General features: G+C 39.1%; 1 protein-coding gene across 3 annotated transcripts in view; it reads right to left on the bottom strand.

The window, feature by feature from the left end:
- PTPRN2 (protein tyrosine phosphatase receptor type N2) overlaps positions 1 to 24537 on the bottom strand; it is a 691070-nt gene that overhangs the window by 81881 nt on the left and 584652 nt on the right. For all 3 annotated transcript variants that reach the window (XM_074868529.1, XM_074868546.1, XM_074868538.1), the window contains one exon: positions 4985 to 5179. In XM_074868529.1, coding sequence (XP_074724630.1) covers positions 4985 to 5179 — 195 coding nt within the window. The remainder of the gene's footprint in view (positions 1 to 4984; positions 5180 to 24537) is intronic.

Genomic DNA, 24537 nt, shown 5'->3' with positions numbered 1-24537 from the left:
CTTTTCAAACAGAGCTTATTTTAAAAAATGAGAGTGAGGGAAAATTACTTAGAAACCATCAAAAAGTTACTACGCAGAGACTACAGGATACCAATGTTAACAAAAAACCCAGGCTCAACCTTGGAAACTATTCCCTGCTTGTTACCCTTCTCAAGTCCCACATCAACCCTGCCACTGATTCAGCATTAAAACTAAACTGGATGCAAAATTCAGTATCTTGAGTTTGACTGATTTCTCAGCAGCAGGTCTCCATCCGATTTCCCCCAGTTCAGGTTGCGTCACCTTCTGGGACACCACCTGTCCCATAACCTTCTTTTGACACAAAGTTCTCCTATGAGGCCATCCTTTGCCTCTCTATAGGAAACATCTTTTTGGTTTTGCGGGCATACTGCCAAAGACAAGAGGATCAAGCAGACTTACATCTCCTAGATGCAAGGCCCTAGATTTCAGTCTCTAGCTCATTTGTTCCCACTGACTTGTTCAGCCCAGTTATGAAACTTTCTTCTCCTTCTGAAAAATACAGTACATACAAACTATCACAGACTATTGTTATTTCCAATGCATACAGCAGTTTCATACGCTCAGGGAGAAGACTCCTCAGACTTCCAGCTTCAACAAGGACTGAACAGGACCTTTTGTATATTCACATGTTCTGAAATGCTAATTTACGTATAATGCTCCAAATTTTGCATGTCTGTCTTTATAAGGATAAAAAACCCAAAACACAGAAAATCACTTCTGCTTCTGCAAATTCCCTCTCATATACAGTATTCAGATAACAACCTCAAAATGTTATCATCAAAAGCATACACTCTCTTCTTGCAGTTCTGTTTTTCATTTAAAAACTCATCAAAGATTATAATTATTTTAGCCAAACAAGTGTGGTAATGTATGAAGCAGATGTGGGATCCAATCTACCTAATTTACGTGCTGAACTTGTGCTTCAGCCTGAACAAAAGAGGCTCCTTTATCTAAGCTTCAGGTGTCAATGGGATGGTGCAGGCACAACAGGAGGCCTCCCAGAAGAAATCCACTCTCTGCCTAATTCTCTGGAGACCTTCATAGCCACCCACTCACTTCACTGACTAGAAGGGGAATTTACGGACTCAAGTCAACATCACCTCTTCATTAAGTGACTAAAATGTAGCTGTAAGCAGCCCAAGTCGGGGAGACTAAAACTCTCCTGGACACCTTCAAACCCTCCTGGTTTTCTTGCTGGACTGCAAAGGGAAGCGTTGCACTTTATTAGGACTTCTCTTGGCACTTGAAATATAGATGTACACATGTGAATAAAGTGAATGAAAATCTAATTGTAAGTTCCTGCTCTTTCCCTTGCTGTAACCTTCTGAAAAATGATTGTTTTCTTGCTAAACCAATGGTGACTGAAATGAGGGCACTTCTTTGTTGTTGCTCATGCTGAAACCAGCCAGTCAGTGCCACAAACATGACTGCATAAAACATGCTCTTCTAATTACACTTTCCAAAGTGCTTGGATCTTTTAGAAAGACAGAATCAAAAAGTGCCATATGGGCCATCCTCCTGCTATAAATGTGAGGAAAAAGAATGTGAAAAGGAAAAAAAAACTCTGAATGTTGTTATCGCTGTCCTTCTGGGCCTCCTGAGTCCTCCCTGCTTCCTCCTGCCAACAGTACAAAGTACCTCATGCTACTGTCAGCAGTGTGGAGACATTGCCTTTGCTGTACAGGAAAGTGGCAGAAATGCAGGATTGCAGTCTAAGTGAGGAGACTGCCCCACAGCCACATGGATTTGGAAGATTCCTGGTTTCTCCAGACCTTGAGTACTATAAATGATGGACTAACCACAAGTAACAAGTCCTCCAAGAAAACAGTACCTGTGGCCAGCCTCAAGCTCCAATAAACCCAAAGCTGAGGTAGCTTGGATATCACTTTAGGTATGACCTGCTAGCATTTTCCCACAAATCAAACAGCTTTACAGAAATGTTTCTGACCAACCCTACCTCTGAGCAAGATTACATGGAGTCATTCAGCAGTGGCAGACACATTTCTTCTGACCTACTTTCACTGAAGATTTATTCTGTTTATAAATCAAAATAAAATATTTCCTGCCACTTTATACAGTAATCCATTGTTTGATTTTCTCTGTGGAGGTTCTGGCACCTATGAAAAATAAAGACTGAGGAGCCTTGGCTCAGCTAACTGCTACTTTGTGGCACACTGTGGAGCTGAAAAACACATTTACAGACCTGTAAGTACATTTACCCTGCAAAGCAGATGGTATTTGCCATTCTTACTAGGCCCCTTGGTAATATTTCTCATTGCTTTCTTAGGCACTGAGACATTTTTCATGGAAAATATCTACAAAATTTAAAAGATAAGAGGACTGTGGCAGCAGGAAATGGGAAGAACTGGAAAACTTCTTGTACTGAATGGTATTAAAAGTTGCAAAGTGGCCCTTCCACTTGTAGCTGCAGGGCAATAGGAGGAAAAGATCACGTCTGGCAAGTCTCTTCTATTGCTGAAGTCCAACAAGCCACAGCATCTCCAGAGCAAGAGAAATCCAGGTAAATAAGATATTACAGATACGTGCATTTATTTTTGAGCAAAACATAAATTGGGTCAGCTCTCCGGTTTCAGTGTGACCCAAGGTGACAGAAAACATGAGCATTTCTGATCAAGTCCAATCATCTGCTCCAGTGCTGTAGTTGAGCGATGCTGATCTTCCCATGTAAACCTAACCTAGCTTTGCCTTCAGCACATCTTAAATTTACAGTTTAACTAATTCCCTTAAGTAAACATCCCACTGCCTGCCTGATCCTCCCATTAGGCTTGCCCTGATATCCAGGCTAAATGCTTCCTTTCAATTCTAACCTGTATTTTCTTCCTAATTGTATCATCTGCGTCCATTAAGAACAATTTTTCCCCATCCTGTATTTCAAAGCACATAGGCAGACTCTCCTGAATCACTGATTTTTGTTTGCTTGGTTTAAAGTAAACAAATAAACTATTGTTACTCTCTGTGTGGTTTGAACTCTCAAGACACTACAGCATTTCTTTTACCCTTCTTTGAACCCTCACCATCTAAGATATAACATATGCTGTTCGTTAGCTAACATATGTATGAGTTCATCCAGGGTTAAACAGGATTGACTGAATTATGGACACTGAACACTGTAACAGTGATCCTGACCAATCTGACTATTTTTTAAAATTTATTTATTGCCATACGAAGACAGTTCTTTCTTGCAATTTTGCAGAAATTCCCAGAGTCAGAATAAGTGGTTGCCATATGCAACCTTCTCTCTTTTAAGCTTGATTTTGTGATTTTTTTATTTTTCTCAATAATATAACTGAAAACAATTTTGCTCAATTTGAAGTAGTTGAAACTGTTTGCAAATGTCAAATGCATATTTCCATCTACATAGGAAATTATGCTCTTATTTCCATACAAATATATTGCCTTAGAGCCTTATGACAAGAATTTGTACTTATTTTGAGGTTGGGCAAATGGAGACGTTCTTTTTTCCCCCAAGCATTTTAGTTAACTATGAAAGGAAATCAAGTGAATTTTAATTCTGGTTAGGCAAAAGTGGGACAGTAAAAACAACAAATGATTTTCTGTCATGGGAGCAACCCTTCCAAACTGCACTAGTATGCCAGATTTTAACATAATACTTAATTAACTCCTTTTTCAGGGGCAAATAGGCAGGGGCAGGCGAATGACATACTTTGATAAAGCATCTGGTTTACAATGCTGTCCTGCTTTTGCTCAGTTTTATAGCTGACCTGATCAAGGCTGAAGGAGGTCAGTAACTTGGCTGAGGTCAAATTAGCTTTTGGGTTTTGCCTGCCTTCATTCCTGTCTCCGTTATGTGAGATGGCTTACAAGAACTTGAAGAATATCTGAGATGATAGTACTTTCAAATATAAGTCCAGAAAAAGAGAGAAAGAAGTTGAAAAATTATGACCCAAAAATATGGCATAGTGGAAAGAAGTTTCCTTCTGAGAGACCCCACTGGTGAGTCTTCTCAGTGGTGCATACATAAAACAGGGAAGTTTCCAAAAACACAGCAACACTACCAACTGGAAATTGTGCTTACTTTAGATCAACCATACTAATAAATAGCAGAAATCAAATACAGAAAGCAAACTCATCACCTTCACCATCACCTAACTTCTCCTGTAATTTCAATGCACTCTACAGAGACTGCAAATATTTAAAGGAGGAAAATAAGGCACAAAAATGGGGGACTACTCTACAGCTCTCCCAGCAGGATGCTAAGAGAGAGACAGAAACAAGCTGCAGCCAATCCCAACCACTGAACTCTAACTCTCACATACACATAGGCATTCACGTGTCCATCTTCTACACTGATACTGGTTGCAACTCGTGTTTGAAGGTAACCCAAGTTTTCCAATACAGACTCCATCAATAGAAATTATATGGATCATTTCAAACATAGAAGACATCCAGCTTGGAAGAAATTCAGCCAAGGACAACAAAATTCAGGCAAGGCTTAAAATTCAGATCCCTTTTCTTTTGTGAGGATAATGGAAAACAAATTGCTCCATATCACTAATATACTGTTGCCTTCTCATCTCAGATACTTCCACGCACTGAAAATACATGAGAAAAAGCAGCAAGCTGATCAGAAATTTAGCAGGTTTTTTTCAGTTGTCCAAGCTGAGGTAAACATAAATTAATAGGACAAAAGGACAACACATGGCTTATCTTTTTTAAAGTAAGCGTGCAAACAATTCATATGTCCAAGATAAAAGAATGTTCCCCAGAGAGAAAAAAACCTGATATAACGGAAAAGAAATGGAAATAAAAATCCGTTTACTTCTAATTATACAAAGCTTAGATTACCAATGAAGCTCAGGAATATTTTTTACCTTTGAAATGACAGCTTTACTTTCTTTAAAAGTTATCTCTTGCCAAAAGCCAAGCAGGTACCCTAAATTCTGACTACGCTTCTCGTGCCGAGAAGACAAAAACGCCTTACCAAGATCATGTGACCGGTGGAGATGTCCATGTTGGACTGGACTGGCTCCTCACACCAGGACGACGTGCTGCTCCGGGCCGAAGGGCTGGGAATGGGCCCATCACTAAATTGTGAAGAAACGCTATTTATTCGAGAAGCATGCAGGGGCTCTGGGTGATCTGATGTTTTCACTGCCATGCGCTGACGGCATAGCTCCTAGAGAGAGAAAGAGGAAGAAACAACCTACGGTTAAGAGTAATTACAGGATACAGTCTACTAAAGACATATGATTTACAATATGTTTCCAGGGCTGGAAGTGTTCTCCCCCTCACTGCAGCGATTTTTGGGAGGCTGTCTGTTCTGTTACGCACATCTACAAAGACATATTCAATGAAATTACTACACGATGACTACCCTAACCTTTCAAAAGTGTAATTATGACTGCATGCACATCTCCTTTTAGATAACCAAAAATAATATTTTAGAGCTTGACTTCTCTAAGATAGCCTTTTTCCCCCCTTACATCGCCCCACATTCTGCGAAGCCACTTTTGAACTGCGCAACCTCCTGAAGTTAATGGGGTTGCGCAGGAGTAATTGAGAGCGCTGCTTGGCCCTGGATATGCAAACTCAGCAAGCTCAAGGCAACTGAATTGATGTGCTCTCCAGTATAAATCCTAGTTGATAGATGCTTCATTTCTCTTCATTAAAATAGCAAACTCACAACACTTCCTCCCTGATGTGGGGCAGAGAGGATGAAGAATGACATTAACAAAGAATAAAAGCAGAAATCTGTCATTGTATTGTTTAAGCAGCTTTGGCGAAGAAAGAAAATTCAAGCTATCACACACGCTAAAGCAAGCCATGTTAGAACACCAAAATAGATCACACTGGGAATACATATTTTCAGTTGCTCCCATGCATAGAATTCATGCAAAAATACAGAATTCTGGTTAGGTAACAGAAAATCCTGCTGGTAAAACCAACTCCTTACAGTATAAAATTCTGACTCTAATGGGATAAACAGACCCACAGTTACACTGTCATTGTTATAATGCTTTTAGAATCAGTTATGTGTCGTGAAATCCCAGACAGTATAATAAAATTATCATTTTTTAACATATGTCTATTGTCCATGAGAGATACTTGGCTGCCTGTGGCGCACAGCAAGACCGGCTAGTCCATAGTATCTGGACATATTGCACACGCGGTGTGGTTACACATTTGTCTCAGATTACTCATTCTGCACAGACGGGTACTAAGAGCACAGTCTCTTGCCTCAGGCTAACAAAATAATACAGTCTGAAGAATTCATACTGTTGAAATGCCATGGCTTCTGTTTTCTTATTCATTGATAATATAGTTGCAGCCCAAGTGCCATCAGTAGGATGATCTGAAAACCTCCAAGTATCAAGTGCAATAAAATCTTCAGACACAAATTAGAAATATAACTTTAAGAATATGTTTTTTTTTTTAACCTTGCATACTTTAGGACACTGAAGAGGGATTCTAATCCATGCAGTAGCAAGCATGCAAACCCACTGAAACCATTATATTGAGTCTCCTCTTGCCACCACATGGCAATAATTAAAGATCCATCCAAACATTTTCTTCTACCAAAGCTTTTGTTTGACTTGCCATTAGAGATGCTTATGTGGAATTTTACTATTTTATGGTGTGTAATACATTTTTTATATATATATATATGCATGTACAAATCAAGATACACTGAGACAAAATTTGTATCTTGTATAAACAGGATATATTTTGTCATCTGTTACAAAAATACAGTCAACAGAACTTTGTGAAGCACAGATTACTCCTTGTGTGTGGTGTCAGCTGTTGAAATAGCTGTACAAACTGTCCAAAGTGAAACTGCTACCTGACTCCATCACTGCATTATGTATATTTATTAATTTCATCCATGCCATGTAAGAATTTTTCAAATTTTTACAAAAAGTACGTTTTTTTCCACACTTGACTAGAATGTTTTCTGTCACTCAGTACCTTCGTTACTTCCTACTGACCTTAACAAGAAAAACAGGAAAAAAAATTAAACTTCAAAAATACTTTGAAATTGAGTCACATGTATTAGTGTTAGATAGGTAGGTTAAACTATCAGTATTAAAACCAAGACTTTTTAATAAAGGAAAAAACATTATTGTATTTTTTTTTAAATATAGGGACAAAGAAAAAAATCTCTCCTCCTTTTCTCTGAAGGATCACACACATCATAAGAAAAGATAGCAATAGTCCAAAATGGCTATTACTAACCTCAGAATGACCTTGCAGTAGTGTATTTTCAAATCCCTGCTTTTAGCAGATTTTAGGAAAAGTATAACAGTGCAGAAACTTTTTAGACAGAAAAATAAATCTACGGAAAACCAAAAAAGCTGTTCAGATGTTTAGGTATCAGCCATTCTCAGAGGGAATGGTTTATTGGACTAGGCAAAAGTATAAGGTACAAAAATATGTAGCCTATCACATAACTGCTAAAAGGATGTGTCTTCTGGCTTAGCATGCCATGTAGATACGAATTTATTATATGCTAATAGACATCCTGCCACTTGACTCACCCCAACTCTGTGCTAACAATAGCATTTGTACTCAAACAGGATCTTTGTTTTTAAGTTGATCTGTTCCTGCTGCTCATATCCTGCCTCAAGTCATAATCCTCTGCTTTCACAAGTGGTTGCTGTGGAAAGGATTATAGACCTCTGCTAACAAAAAAGAATCTGGATCAAGTGAACTCTAAGAAATTAATATACCATTTTTACACAAATGATAGTAACAAAAGAAGCAATATTATAGCTAACTGGTTCTAGAGTAGATTAACCTCCAACTAAAAAGAATGTTTTGAATGTAAAATATTTAATATGTTACTAAGAAATGTTGGTTTTAACTCAGTTTAACATGTTCATGGTCCTCATGGAAGACAGTAAAATTGAGAAACACAATAAATAAGTTTAAAAAAAAAAGTAACCCAATCTCAAATATTAACATATTTCTTTCCTGACATATATAGAACCAGACAATTATTCCCAGAACTGCTGTAACTGTCAGATACCTTAAACAAAGCAACCACGTCACTGTACACTGCCATAAAAAATGTTTAATGTAAACAGGAAGGTCAAATCGTAGTTGCAGAAAAAACACCACTGAATTTCTTGATTGGTGTTTTAAATCTCCAAGACAATGAGTTTTCCCCTGCCTGTAAACAGAAGTTTTTTGTTTGAATTTATTTCCAGATTGGTCTAACAGCCCTTGACAGCTCTTCCTTCCCTCACTCCCAGCCAGCCCAGTCCAGGCTGAGGAACATGCCCCATTCCCACATGCATGTCAGCAGTCTCAGGACACCTACAGCTTCTGCTTCTTCAAGGCCACCTCTCTGTTAGCCTAACCATTTCAACTCCTGGTTGAGTTTTTAGCCTAGCACTACAGGGATAACACAGTTGACACCACCATGTATAAAAGTTTTGATGTGTGGGGCGTTTTGGGGAGTCAAATGGATTTCTCTAGGACTTAGGGGTTAGGGAGGTCCAGCTCAGAGCAGGGAAATGCCTAAATGTGATTTGGGTTTGCTTCATCCTTGAGATGGTCAGCAACGTCCCCTTCCCATGAAAGGCATTAGGAATAGCAGGGTCTCAACATGTGGGGTGTTTCACACTGGGTGCTCTCAGGAAAACACCATCCCTGGTCACTTACAGAAGTGGCATCACTTCACAAGTACACCAAGCCCTAGATGGTTAAGACCCTCATTAATATGATTTCTGTTATCTGTACACTTCTCTGCACACTCAGGTATGCTCTTCTCTGCTCTCCAAAATCTTTAGTCTCAAAAGCATTTAGCAAATCAGCCATCTACCAAACCACAATTAGAATTTAAACTTGACTAAAATGTCAAAGCTGCAAACTGTGAGAATGACATGAGCTGTATTTCTGTACCGTCTCAGCACGTACGCCATTAAAAATATTTTCTAAGAATTAATTCAATTTGCTGCTGCACTTCTATATTTAGCCGAGTGGCTGAGGCTATTTCTGCCATACTGCGACTCAGTAATGTCTAGCCCTTGTTTGTGTATAGTTTGAGTGCCATTCTTCATTTAAAAACATCATTTACACCTAAAAAAGCAATCATAATGCATACAGTGAAATATGAAGAAATGATTCTCCTGACCCTTCAGGCTATGATCTAATGGATGGGTTGGACGTAAACATTTATTTAAAAGGTAATTTGAAGTTTATGACATTATTTCCCATCACATGGGAATTGCTATCATACTGAGGCACTTACTCTGTTTTTTATCTCCCAACATTTATTATCAAACTTATGTGGTGGTCACATGCAGTATATAATGGAAAAGTAATATTGCTGTGTGACAAAAACTGCCATAACCGAGATAAATATTCTGTAAATAATGTCCAGTTAAATGAGTTCAAAGTACAGCACAATGATCATCTGTAGAGAGCTTTTTATTTGAGACATAATTGATAACCTTAAACAAACCATAAACAATATTCTCAGAAAACCCCTGGACCTCTTTCAATGAGGTTTTAAAGTGTTCCTAATACTTGGCTGTCCTCACAGAGACAGGGAGAAGCATGAAGTGACAATTATTTCCTCAGGTGCAAAATGGATTTTCAAATCCATACAGTCCACTTGTGAATGAACCACATCATGGCATAAAGGTAGTTTATCCACATTTAAAGACAACCCACATGGATGGAGAGCCAGCCTTACCACTATGTTTTGTTAGATGGGTCTCTGAACTTGAAGAGATAAGAAACTCCTCTCAACCATCAAGGAGGCATCAAGTCTGTTCAGAAATGAACCCCACAGATACCTGTCCAGGTCTGGTTTAGAAATGCAACCTGCTTAGCACCAGAAGTGTTAGGCCACCTCTTCTGGATGGCCCCATCAAGCGGCAGCAGCGGCATTTGATGCCACTTGGGTTTCGTGATGCATGGCAGCTATCGGCACCACAGGAGGGCAAGACAGCAAATGATAATTTGGAGGAATTTTTATCTTCCATCAAGTTCAACTACTACAGTACGTATCTGGAAAATCCATTAAGACCACATAGTTTACTAAAATGTTCGGTTTTGGAGAGAAATCTATGTATACACCGTGGTAAGGATTAAGAATGTAGGCAAGCATGGAACTAAAATCAGCTGGAACTGAGGACTGAATAGTCAATATTGAATCTCTTCCCTTGTTTTTATTTGCAAAAATGTAATTTGAAAACTTCAGGGTGGCACATTACAGGCAGGAGACCTGACCTGAGCGTCCCAGTTAAGAGATGGCCAACATGCACCTCAGCTTTCCACTCATTACTTTTAAAGATGAGCCACTCCACCTCAAAGCTGCCTCCAGTGAGGATCTTACTGTTTATTAAAATATACCTACTTAATGCAAATGCACTATGCAATAGCTTCAGGTAGTCCACGTCCAGCCACTGACCATGGCATGTGAATCGTTGTCATCTAGCTGGTACTAGGCACATTATAAATGAAGTTTTTCAGTCCAAAGCAAATGAAAATAGCTTCATATCTAAAATACTCCTTTTCTTCTCCAGTCACATTCACTTCAGATCTGCTTAATAGGAGCCTGGGATCTGAGTGAAATTCCAACTTTCCAGTTAATTTAGAAAAAAATTTCATTACTATATATTAATGGAAGGAATCTATTTTTGTAACTGATCCCCAAATTTACATAATTCCAAAAATAAAGTCCAGGAAATAGGCCTCACATTTCCGTGCTTTTAAAAATCTTTTGCTTAACAAATTCAAATGGAAATCATCTGAGCTAGCCCAGAAACAAGCGTGGCACAACTATTTTCAGAATTAACAAAATATAAGAGAGAATAAACCCCTCCATGGTATAATGATTAAGAAACTGCAGAGACATTAGACAAAGAAATTATGTTTATTAAAAGTGATAGCTGAGTGTACACCAAGCCATTTCAGCCTGACCTGCCTAATATTCTATCAGAAACAAATCTGCTTAAGCAGGCATGATCACAATAGCACTGTGTTCATTTTACATGCAAAACAAAATTGTTTTGTAGAAATTTTAAATAAAAAATGTTGACTTAATTCTAAAGGATTCAAGGCTGTACTTTATAACAAAATATATAATGAAAATGAAGAATATATGTAACCTTTCATATGCTAGGTATGGAAGAATAAGATCTTTAAAAATACTTTTCTTCTCAGCTTTAATACATTTAATTAAATAGTAGCCTCAGTTTCCTTTAAACTAAGGAGGCATTATTCACAGGATGAGCTGAGGTCTGCAAGTACAGCATGGATTTAACTGTTCTGCTATGGATGCAGTCATAACACAGTGAGATTTTAAAAATGAAAAAATAAGGTAAGCTCATTTTTTTAAACAAATGAATCTAGGACTACAAACATCATTATTCTCTAACTAAATTTGCTTAGTGTTACTACAGGGTGAAGCTAAAGTCATTTGGCTGCCTTTGTTTTGCTTTTGCATACTTAATATGCTTGCAGGTGTTATAAATTTAACTTTAACTTATTTACTGTGTTTGTAGCTTTGGGGATAATTACAGCTTTATTACCATTTATTTTTGAGTTATTGAAACATACTTCCAAGCTTTAGTTTCATTTTAACATACTTTTTGTCCAGGAGTAAAAGAGCTGTTTACATATGTGGAATATTTGTACATATATTTTCTATCCTTGCTAGAAAAGGCAACTACTGAGATCAGTGTGCTTTCAGAAAAGGAACAAAGGGAGACATTGGAAAAATCTTTTGAGAGTAGTATTTTGAGAGATACAGCATCAAATGTATCATTACATAATCCATACTTTGTACAATTCATATTTATCTAGACTTATATGTGATAGATCTTGGAAGAAAAATAATTTTAAAAAACTAAAATGTATTTACTTGATTGTCAAAACAGCCTTAATCTCTCCGGTTCAGTTTACTATCTCCCCTCTCGTACTGCACCACCCTCTGTATATCTGGATGTAACTCTTGAGTCTCAGTGTAGGGGTTTTGCTTTGTTTGGTTTTTAAATGACCCAAAAGGTAGGGCTGCTGCTTCTCTTTGAGAGCACTGTAGCCAAACACAGGCTCCAGCCTCATTTTCCTAACAAAATCCCAATTTTGATTATGGTTTGCGAAATTAAAAATTTCAATTATTTTAGCATTGCAAGTGTTTCCTGGTGATGACTCATGTAATTATGATTCCCCTTGCTTCATGTACATAAAGAAACTAGAGGCCATGCAGGAGGGGAAAGGCAAAGAAAACATGGTTATCTTTATATGGAAAATAAATTTTTCTTTATTTGTATGTATTTGCTTTATTCCCTCTTTTAAATTCAAGCATTTGCACAATCTTATCCTACCAAATCAAGAAAACAAAAAGCCATCACAGTCTTCTACACATCTCTAGAAGTCTAGTAGATGTGAAAATTTCTGGCTTGCACAGAGCCGAAGACTCTGACTATGCAATACAGCTTAAGGAAATGTATTTACTTTAATTCTTTCAGCAACCTCCCATCAATGAAGTAGACATCTAAACAGCCCAGAAGCTCCTGAAGGAGGGAGAGGTCTTTTATGTGGCTCGTGTCACCAAGGAAGACATGAGAACACAGGTCTAATGATATTTCCCTGAAATAATGGTAGTGTGCTTTCCCTGCTATCCATGCCAGCAAAGCACAGGCATCTTTGGGGATAATACTGTTTTCCAAAAGATCAGTGAAATTTGAATACCATGTTTAAGTTACTTTACTAGAGATTTTTTTTCCTATACAAAAATACAAGAGGCCACTCTAACTAGGACTGTGTAAGTAAGTACAACAGTTTATATCCTTGTTCTAAAAGAGGGAAGAGTTTTATGAAACAGATGCCTGACTTAACATGACTGCAGTACACTGGACTTCACAGATAGAAGATATACGAAGAAAGTTAATGTTTCTTTAAACTGATTTGGACTGGTATGTTCCGTGCATAATAACATCATGGTCATAATGACATCACAGTGGTTTCTCTCAAGATTTAAAAAGACTACCTGGATACCTCCACAGAAACCAGGGACTATTTCTAACAGGAAAGGTCTGCAAACCATAGACCTGAAGTCACCTGAGGTCTACTGGTATAAAAGCACACAGGTTTTTCTCAGGGCGTCCCTGACAGCGTCTGAGCATTACCGGTCTTGCAATTCAGACAACTGTAATTCTGGAAGCAGCGGGATATGAGACTGACCTACCTGTCACAAAAAACCAAACCAAACCAAACCAAACCAAACCAAACAAACCCCACATTTTTTTGGTGGTTTCAACCAGTGCTGGTTTCTAAGTTGCATTTCCCACATTTCAGCTGTGGTTGCATGCGGTGTTTTACAAGTATATAGTAAGTATGAAGCTGAGAGAGGAAAGATTTCTTAAGGACTAACTAGACAGAGAAAAATAATGTGTAAAACAAACTTCACCTTTTCCATATTTTGTTCATCTTAACTAACTCAAATACATGCTCATGAGGGCACAGCTGCTTCTTAATATGAATCTGCACAGTAAATTCACCGCTAGCACAGCAAGAGCCATACAGCACAGTATGGGCTACAAATAAACTGTCGTAATGATTGAATTAACCTGAAAGGCCATGCAGAACCATGTGCAAATTCCTCATGTATTTTGACTTTGTCTAACCTACCCAAAGCCTGACCAGCTTCCAGCAGATGCCAGCGCTCTAAAAGATAACTGCCACAAATGTTTCCTTTTCGACTCCCAGCGTTTATAGTTGCCTGGGGCCCAAAGTAGACAAAAAATGCAGTCCCAAGCCAGCTGTAGTTTCTCAGGAAAGCTATACATTAAGGCCGTGTAGTCCACTATTTTATTGCCCTGTAGGACTAAAAATGGGAAATCATTTCTGCTAGAAATAGGAATTCCCAGATGCCAGCAGGACTCAGCATGCACTTCCAGCCTGGAAAGAAACAAACACATAGCCGCAAGTTTATGTCTAAAAATGTTATTTTACACCACTGCAAGGATTATTATTGCTTCTCCTTAAGTCTGTGTAACTGCATTCATGGTAACAGAGGTACTAAAACCAGTCAGAGAAATACAAAAAACAAGTCCTAAAAACTTCTAGAAACCTCAAATACTTTTTTTCGTAGAAGGCGGCTATACACATAAGAAGTGATGCTGGGATAAGGAAGTATCTGTCAAGGATAGCCATCAGCGACAATTTTTTTTTCATAACATCATCTATCATGACAGCTGAAATTGTGAGTCCTTACCCTCTCCTGATTTGAAAACTAAAGTCATTGCTTTCCACCCATTCCCCAATGAAAATAAAAATGAAAGCACTCTTTACCTCTGCAAGGAAAAACAAATGCAAATTTTGTGAACAAGGGAACAGTGTAAAAAAAGGCTCTATAAAGCACAACGTTGCTCATAAGTCAGAGCAGGTTATTATGAGCCACATCTTTGGTAACACAGAGAAACTCTACTTAACTATGGGATAAAACAGTATGTATGAGTTCCATTGTGTCTCTGAGAACAGACATTCTTTCTATCACACACCACAGAAGTCTTCAAGGATCAAAAATGTTGGTCAATATACCTACATGTTTGCTTTATTAGCGTTACGGCAGATACTGGAAAATCTATACTTAGTACTGATGGTCAGAGTTGCACGGAGACTTCATATTTTGGAGAAAATGGCAAGAACAGCAAAAACGCACATTTCTCTTGGGCTCTCCCCTGCCTCTTCGTACAACCGCACTCTCAACTGAATCATGGTCATGCCCTGGCACTGCCTGCCCAGAGGAGAGCTGCAGACCTCCACACCATCCCTAACCTGCTTCATGGCACCACTTCCAATAAATATCCTGCAGCAGCAGCAAGGAGTTAATGTGTGTTCAAAGAAAAGAACTTCCTTGGCCATTACTGCAGCTCCTGGGTTTCCCTTTGCCAACTCATGCAAGCACAGGGGTCATCACTCCACCCTGGACCTCTTCACCAGGCACCAGTTTGTCTGCAAGAAGCACCACGGGAACAACACAGGGGAACACATACAAGGCAGGCATATTCCTAAAATGGCCACATCTTAATTTTGGATTATTTTAAAACCTGAGGCATGAAGTTACAGACATGTTCTAAAACATCATCAAGTATTTTATTACCTACAAGATTTTTTTCTCATGTGTTTTTTTGGTTTTTGACATTCCTGCTAACAACTGGTGCATCAACAACATTCTGCACAAATAGCGTTGCACATGGCAGTATGCAGACAGCTTTTCCTCTATTAGACTTCTATGTATCTAATATAACTGAACATCTTTGCCCTTGTGCTAGGCAGAAGACAGAGTAAGATTTTCACTCTTTCTTCAGTTCCTCATTTTATATGCTTTTTTCTTTTCTACACGGCCACTTGTTACTGTTTTAGAAGAAATAATCTGTCTTTTCAATCCCTCTTCATACAAGTTTTTCCATGCCCTTAATCAGTCTTGTCACCTTTTCCTCACTCCCTCCATTTCTGCAGCGTTCCTTTGGCAATGGAGTGACCAGCACTCACAGAAGCCTCAAGCATCGATTTATACTTAATTAACTTCTAAAGCCCTCAAACAAGCAAACAAAATTATTAGTCGACAGTGCCTGGAGAGCCATTGGGTTGACCCAGACCTTCAAAAAGAAGCTGAAATTTGGAACAGCTTGCTAGGCAACCCTTCTGTATGCTTCAACTTCACACACGAGAGCTTTTCAGTGAGGTTAATTAGGAATTGCAGCTCTTTATTTCACTCTTGTGGGTGACAGTATATGGAATTTACATGCTCACATTCCCATTTTACTGTACATATTATTTCCCTAGAGTACAGAGGGAGATGCTGTATGACGTAATTTCACTATATAACATGAATTTACATATGCAGATTGTTCTTGCTCCCAAAACTACGTTCAGCTCCATCAGATTTCTCCTCCTATCTTACGTGGACAGCCAGCCACTGGCACGTTTCCCTGTGATCCACTGTAGCAAAACCTCTTCCAGCAAATCACACCATATCACTCCACACGAGGCATTTTTCTTTCCCAGGAAGCCAGGATGAACTCCAGTTGAGAAGTTGTAAAAAAGTAAAATCCAAGGGTTTTTTCCCCACGCTGTCAGAAAAGCAGGAGCATACCGAATTTTTCCTTTTCACCTTTCCCTTGTTCTTCTATTAATAGTTAGTGGGAAAGATCAGTATATCTCTGACGTGAATATTCTCTCCGATACATTTCTGAAGATTAGGGGGATGTTCAGACCAGCAGTACTAGAAAATGTGTAGGGTTGGTAGTTATAGCTCTACTGCAGCCCACTTCAAGCCATATACCTCTGCTGCTGTCAGACAGCATGACCAAGGAAAAGCCACCTCACCTGCATGAAATGCATATATCCCCAAGTTAGGTAACATCCAATGAGGGGAAAGGGAGTGATTTTAATCAGCCGAGGTAAGCATGTAAACCCAATATCAAAAGTGAGTTTTATCACAATCATGATGAGCTGTTCCCACTTTGGAGGGCAAGATCAGCCACTTCTGAGATCTCCCAGATGCTGCCAGAACATGGTTCTGCAAAGCAGCAGCAGTCGAATGTAGAAGGAAAAAGCAGGAATCACCAAGAAGCCTGCAACTATGTTTGCTAGACAGGAAAACAAAAAAAAAATAAGAACTGCACCAAAACTGAATAGGATTTTATCAGTCTGAAATATTAAGAATTTAACAAACTATTTCCCTGATCAAAATCTGTCCTTGTTCAGAATGCAGTCATCCCAAGCAAACATCAATAAAACACCACTCATTTGTCTTTGGCAAAAAGTCTAGAAACTGGTCAGCAAAGCTTAGAGAAAACCTCATGCATTTTCTCCTCTGCATAAGCTACCTACACTAAATTTCATTGTCTCCAATTCAAAAACTATTCTTTCCCACCCTCCTTCAAATTAATTTTGGTTCTTTGAAGGATTTAACTTCTAGAAGTGTCCTTTTACAGTCTCCCTTCTTCACTGTCTTGGTTTGGTTGTTTGGTAAGAATGCAAGTGACAAAAACTGGATCTGTGTGCTGAAAGCTGAGAACCTGAACTGGAATACGAAGAGCTGCAGGGGTGTCCCAGCTGACTTACACTGCAGTGACACACACTGGTGCCATGAGAGCTTAGAACCTGTAATAGCAAAAATCACAGTACAAAGAAGTCAGGTGAGTTCTCTCAGTCCTTTACCATACCTTGCTGGTGTGCATTAAACCACTCAAATTTTCTTCTACAGTTATTTAAACTGATAGAAAGCATTTAGATCTCTGTTGTGCATGTAAGCATATGAAAAAGAAAATATCCTGGATAGGAGGTCCTCATGCCTGGAGCAGCAGCTTTGTCCCTGTTGAGAGGAATGAAATGAGGCCTCTTGTCCAGTCAACGCAAATCACATCCTCAGCATCCAACTCTTTGTAGCTCTGCACACAGGCCATCCATGGGTCCCCCGGCCCTCATGTGTCATGCATGCTCTCAAGGCTGTTCGAGACAGCACCTCTCACTTGTGCCTTTGGGAAGACTGAAGCAATTGAGCAGCATGACCCCAGGAGAGCTCCAGTCTGCTTTACCCAAACTTCTTCTCTTATAGTTTATACTACAATAAAACAAGTGAAAACATCACAGTCCACTCAGAATATTCAACTTTGTGACATCCCTGCAAGAGCTGGGATTTGAAGCCTATTTTGTTTACCTGTCCCACAAAACAGCTGAGTTTGTATGGGTTTACCAGTGTAAAACCTTAGGTGGCTGCGATCAGACTCAAATCCTTCACTAAGGCTAAGCACAAACACAGTGCAGGAAGGACAAAGACCTCTGAAGCTGAGATCTCACTGGCTTTGGGCAGGACGTGAACCTGCTCTGCCAGCACACTGCCAAGCACAGCACATCTCTGCCTGCACAGAGAAGGAGAAAGGAAGCGATACTGCCTCCCCCACTCCTCTCCCCCCTCACTGCCCGCTGTGTGAGACCGGTGTGCAGGACGAACAGATGCACCCAGAAGAAAGCAGTAGGAAGAATGCTTTTTATGTACCTTACAGACTTCAGAGAATAAACTGAAACCTGTTCCTGTTCGCAGGCATCATGGTCCTACAAGAACTGACAAACATCGTCTACAACAGTTCTTTATGTACACACAATTAACTTCTACTCTCTTCTAGGAAACGTGACCCTGGTACAAGATTCATTCTGCAAATAAGAAAGCTTCCCAGCTAAAAACTTTAAAAAATGTATTTTTTTCTTCTAGTGCAGCACTCTGAAGGAATATGAAAGGCTCAGCAAGCCAGATAGCAGTGTTAGCTGCTGAGCGTTCAGAGAATATACAATAGAAGAATGTGTCAAATCTGAAACAGGATAAGAGAGCTGCTCCAAAAGAAAAAGGAAAATCCTAAAACAGAAAAAAGGGCAGAAGTGTGTGGGAAAGACAGGCCTGATTATCCTCTACATTACATCAGAAAAAAAATGCCACTGAAGACAGTATAGTTATTCCAGAAAGAAATCAGGACACTTGAGATGATGTACTGCCTGGGACTGCAGATCAAATACTCTCCAGCCCATTAGGCAAGGCTGTGGTTATCTTTGGCTTCTTTATAACATACAGGCACTGGGACATAATCAATTTACCAGAGGGAGACAATCCATTGTACTTATCCAGAACCAGCCCACGCTCAGCTGGCAAACAGCCCGCAGCACGGCAGGGACGGGTGGAAGGGGCTCTGAAGCAGAAGCAGGATGCGCAGGAGCCAGATGCTTGGGAGCAGGATGCTCGGGAGCAGGAGCCCAGACCTTGGTGGTCCAGGACGGGGAGTTAGGGCAGATAAAGCAACAGTAATTCTCACCCTCTATAGCTGGGTGGCCACAGTCAAATTATTAAGAAAACTGCCTGGTGAATGAATATATGTCTTTTTCTTGGCCTGTGCTAACTGTGCTGAGAAACTGGGAGAAAGTTGGGTGGCTTGGCCTGAAATGGTGCCAGAGCCATTTGAACAATTTACCGGTTTAATTTACCAGGCGAGATGCAGCCTGCAAGTCCAGAGCACCTCCAGCACATTTTCTAAGAAATGCCTGTTTGGGTAGGGACTCTGGATTTCCCAGTAATTAAAAATGAGTCACTAACTGAATTTCCCCTCCTACTGTTTTTTTCTTAGCATTTTCTTACACCCTAAATACACAGAAATTATACTGCAAGATGCTTGGAGCACGTTTGTCCTTGTTCCACAAAACACCAAGCTCAAACACCATATTCTTTAGACAGGGAACAACAAAGTCACGTAAGAGGAAAGGGTCAACATCACCTTCTCTCTGTTACTCTGCACTAGTCCTATGCAGATAAACTGACAACTGATGGAAAAAGATGGTTTATATTACTCAAACCTAAACCCACATGGCACCTTCTCATCCAAACACTCCAGGAGTTGCATGTATACTCATTTTCCTTCCATACCTGCAAAAATCCTCTCTCTCCGCTGCTTGCTCTAATGTAAAGAGTGTTTGACTCAAAGTGTTGCTGCACTGCCACTGCTGCAGCAGCCCAGAACCTGGGCTGCGAAGGTAAAACCCTCTCTGGTCAGGGCAAGTCCATTTCTCCAACACTGAGTAATTTATAAAAGTTATTTTCTCAAATAGGAAAAGCTTGAGTGAGAGCCATTCGTAACAAGCCCAACACGCCTCCCTTGCACAGCCAGCGTGGTTCCCCCAGGGCTGCCCCGCTGCGGGGCCGTGCGTGCTGGAGCAGTGGGCAGAGCAGGGGAAGGGGTGATGGGAGAGCACTGCTCCTCGCAGACAGACACAACAAGCTCAAATTCAGATTTCCTGAAGTGCCCTCTGAAATCTGTGCCATTGAGCTTCGGCATTTATGGGCATTTCTCATTAAGCAGTATTTTGAAATTGATTTTAAATGCTAGGGGTTTGTTATTTATACCCCGATTTATCAAACGGGCATGTTTGATACATTTCTGCTGATTTATAAATTCATACAGTATTTTGAAATGCTATTTTGAACATTACTACCATTTAACTCAATTTTATGGCTACCACAGGAAGCAAGGTTAGGGAATTACATAGTCCACTGCACCACAGGAATTGTGGATTGTTCTGAACACTAATCAGATAAAAAACAGATTAAAAGTTAAATCCATATTTGTACACCTCCTGTTTTGCCTCATTCTGCTTTGGACATCTACTGTCTGACTTCAATGAAGTGTTTAAACATAAGGTAAACTCTTTTCTAATCACCTTAAAACACTCCCCCCTTCTTTATCCTCTCCCATTATTGCTATGCATGACTATTGTGTAGAATATATATTTTGTATATCGTGAAAACTGTCTCACCCTAAATTACAGTGGTTTATGTAACAACATTACATACAATGTATTTGCAGGTTCCTGAGAATTTATTTTAAGACAAAATTCTAATTAAAGATAGAGAAAATTGTTCACATAATACACAATAAGCAGCCTTAAATGGACAAGAACTCTTCTAATACATATACCTCCCCATGTATGTTTTATTACAAACAATTACAGTTTGCCCTGGTGTTTTACATGGTCACATGAGATAATCTTTTTTTTTTTCCCTTTTAATAAGGACACAGGAAAAGAAAAGATTAAAAATGCGTTACGTCCTTTGTTTTCCCAGAAGAAAACACAAGCAAGCCCTTCGTAGCATTCAGCCTTAAGGCAAGATTTTCAACTATCCAAAATCCTTACTAAATGTATTCCTTACTGAAAAGCTTACTAAATACTCATGTACTGAATACACTTCGTCCTCAGTGGTATCTTTTTTGCTTAACTGTAGTGAGGGTCCTTGAAAATGAAGCTTTACATAGATAGGAGGTAATACTTTTTGGTACTGATTATCCCCAGTTTACCAGTTTTCTTTGGTCCCAACCCTGATGTTAATTGGAATATTACTGAGAACTTGACAAAAAAGAGCAATTTTTTTTTCTTTTTTCTTTCCATTTCACTTAGTTCACAAAATACCATTTTCTAATGAGTTTATATACAGTATTATTATAACATTAAGGTGTAATACTGTAATAACAAGTTTGCTTATGAAAGTCAGTCTAGAGTGTAAAATATGAAGTCGTATTAAAGGTAATGAATTATCTGTATTTAAACACACAAACTAGGCATGATGGTTAAGTAGAGAGTATGTTTCCAGTGGATTCTTTCAATTCGAGCCTTTTAAAATATTTGCAGCAAAATATTTAATGTAATTGTCATAAATAGTGTTCTTAACATCTCTAATAAAAAATACCAGCAGGATCAAATCTATAAAAGCACAGAGAAGTTCTCAGTGGCTTTGAATTCAGAAGGATCATGTAATTAATAAGACTGCATTTGACAAAGGCATATATAATTTATATATAATATATGTAATAATGTAGAATTTACATATAATTTACAATTATATGCCTGCCAAATCAAGTTATTTGAACAATTTTTTTAAAACAGTTGATGATGTAATCCAGCTGCACTGACAGTGCACAGCTCATGTAACCTTGAATACTTCAGGCAGTTTAAGAAGGAACTTCACTGTAAATTGCTTGGTCTTTGCCCCTTCACTTTTTAAAGAAAGTTCTTTTGGCTGAGATGAGGGAATATTAAAAAGAACATTATTGACATAAAATATTAAAAGGCAGGCTTTCTGAATGCAGCTTCAGTGCATTTTAACTTTTGCCTTTAAATTCCGTTATGGGCAACATTTTGCAGAGCATTATCAGTGATGCAGAAGACCATGCTCATAGGAAAGTTCTGCAGAGCAAAGTATAAAATATGCTGATGATTTAACATCTTGCACAACCCAGCATTCCCTGCACAGGGGTCAAAAGCCAGGGTTCAGCTGGACTCACAAATACATCACCCTGAATCAAACAGAGCATCCCTAAATAGTAGCAGTCACTAACATACACTCATTACATTAATAAATTGCTCGCTAATGGGAGTAGTGACAAGTAAGATGTGCACTTAGTGGCCCTGTTTGCAGCCCGCCCCTGATGTCTGAATGCCCGTTTTTCTCTGGGTTATGTTCTAAAGGCTTCAAAGTGCATGAAGAAAATCTGCTCAGTGTTGTGAAATAAATCAAAGAGCGTCTGCTGAAAATTCCTAAAACGCTTCTGCCCTAATCTCCTGGACCAGAGAGTGGGCTTGCACAATGCTAAACTTGCTTTTCAAAGAAGATCAAAGCAACACGAGCAACAATTAAAAACACGGGTGCAGGTGCGCGCATGCGCAGGGGCACCGCGGAGGCAGTAAGAACCTCTTTTTAGTCACCCCTGAATGCTAACGCTGACTTATCTAATCATTACACATGTGATTTGAAAGGACAGGAGATGTGTTTAAAGGGTGCACAAAAACTGTCCACCTTTATGTATAAAATGTGTTTTATGCACGTGCAACATTTTATGAGATACGCTATTTCCATTAATTTTGAAGAGCTCCTTAGCTGATGTCTAATTAAACTAGCCTATAATTTTGTTGTTTATTCAAAGATAAATGAAGTTGCAATTGTGTACCTATCCCTCCTAGTGTTACTTAGTCTTTCAATAAGGTTTAGTCTCCCAGACCTTACTTTAACACTTTGAAGGCCAGCTGCTTGCCGTACCAGCCCCCTGAAGAACCAGATACATCTTCAGGAGGTATTGGGCCATTTGGCAGCTTACCAGGGGCACCGCAGAGATTTTATTTGCCTGCTTCAACTTTTAAATGGTATTGGTTGTCCTGCCTAAAACTGGTCACTTCTACATGCATTTACACAAGAAGTACTTGTGTTAGTAGGTAAGTGTGCTCACACAAGAACTGCTCCTGCTAGCAGGTGAGAGCCCGAGGGAGAGTGAGGTTGCATGACAAGCATCACACCGCCGGTGTGTATGTGTGGGGGCAGACTTAGCAGCCAGCCTGCTGTTTCTTTGAGAATATGGTTTGTCTGTTTCCCCCTTCTCAAAATGAGAAGGGGGGGGGGTGGGGGTGGGAAAAAACTCTTCAAAGTTCACAGGATGAGTGAGGAAGGAGTAGAAGCCCAAATGAACTCTCCTGGCTGAACTGGGTTAGGATGAAAAATCCTTCTGCTAAATGTTGAAAATTTAGGTCAGTCTTGTTTATGTGAAGATATAAACCACTGACATTTTGAGAAGCATGTGAATCAAACTGGTATTTCAGTGCTCTCTCTGATTCACACTGGGCGACCAGGCCCTTTTATACCAACCAATTTCTTCCCCTTCAAATTAAAAAAAAAAAGAATTGTCACTTAAGCTGTAAACAGCAACATATTGGGAGTATGGTGCTTTAAAGTCTAGTGGCAGCAGCTGCTGAAATATTTCATATTTTTAAAATACACTGAGCTAACTGAGCAGATACTTGGGAAATATTTAACAGAAGAGAACAAAGCAGGTACAATTTTGAAAGCTATCTGCTTTTTTCTTCCCCCCGTATTAATACTGATTACATTATTTCCCTATGAGAATCAGAGAAGATGAGGAAAAAGATAATTGATGCTTTTCTGAGACCTAATTCATGTTATCCAAAACATGCATCACACCAGATATCCATTACATTTAACACAGCGCAACATTAAGGCAATTTTGACGATGCGAATAGGGTTCAATCCTATTTCTCCTCAAATCCATGTGAATAGTTTATTATATACAGAACCAGGCTCAGTGATTCATTTTGATAAAACGCTACTTAGCATCATCAAAACTGCCCCAGTATTTTGTCTGCCTATACTGGGGCCTCCTACTGCTGCCATTGAAACAAATGGCAAAATTCCCATTTACTTCCACGGGAGGAGAGCCAAGCCCTTAGAAACCTTTGTATTTAAGGAAAAACATTTTTCCTCCCACTCCTGACTGCAGTTCCCCTGAAAAACCAATGGAAATGTTTAAGAAGTCAGGCGGTTAGGACTGGGCCCAAAGGTCAGAAACAAAGAATATTAATACAGTCTTGCTATTGAAAAACTGAGCAGCATCCCTGAAGCGTTGTTGTTGTTTTTAAACAGAAAATGTCATTCTCAGATCTAACGAGGAAGATTTTAAAATATATATAAATCTGGCAAGAAGAAATGAAGCACACATTTCATTTAGTGTCTGGATTACAGATTCTTATTAAACAAACCAGAGCTCATTATAAAATCAATATCAACTTAACCACTATACTCCCAGGAGAAATGGCAAAAAAGGTCACTCCAAGAAATTCAAACAATTTTCCTGCTGGAAGGGCACGATTTTAATTACAGATACTATTAATTAGAGCTGTCAGTAGGAAGATTGTCCTGTTAATTATCACAAATTCAGTTTCAAGTGTGATTTTGGAACCTGGAGGGCTTTTTTTTAAAATTAAGAATTCTCGTATTCATGTTTCACGGAAGAAAAAGACTACCTAGCGCTTGTGGTTTAAATAAGCCAACAGCGAGTTCCCTGTTAAAACCAAACAAAAATATTTACGGCCACAGTCTATTTGGCCAACAAAACTGATTTGACAAACTGCTGTTTTGTTCACATTTTATCCTGGGGGACACTCCTTTTTTTCGCTGAAAATGCTCTTGCT

The sequence above is a fragment of the Strix uralensis genome, chromosome 1 (genome assembly GCF_047716275.1).
Source record: "Strix uralensis isolate ZFMK-TIS-50842 chromosome 1, bStrUra1, whole genome shotgun sequence".
Classification (NCBI taxonomy): domain Eukaryota; kingdom Metazoa; phylum Chordata; class Aves; order Strigiformes; family Strigidae; genus Strix; species Strix uralensis.
Note: the sequence above shows the minus strand (reverse complement) of the source record. Positions and strands in the feature narration are given on the sequence as shown.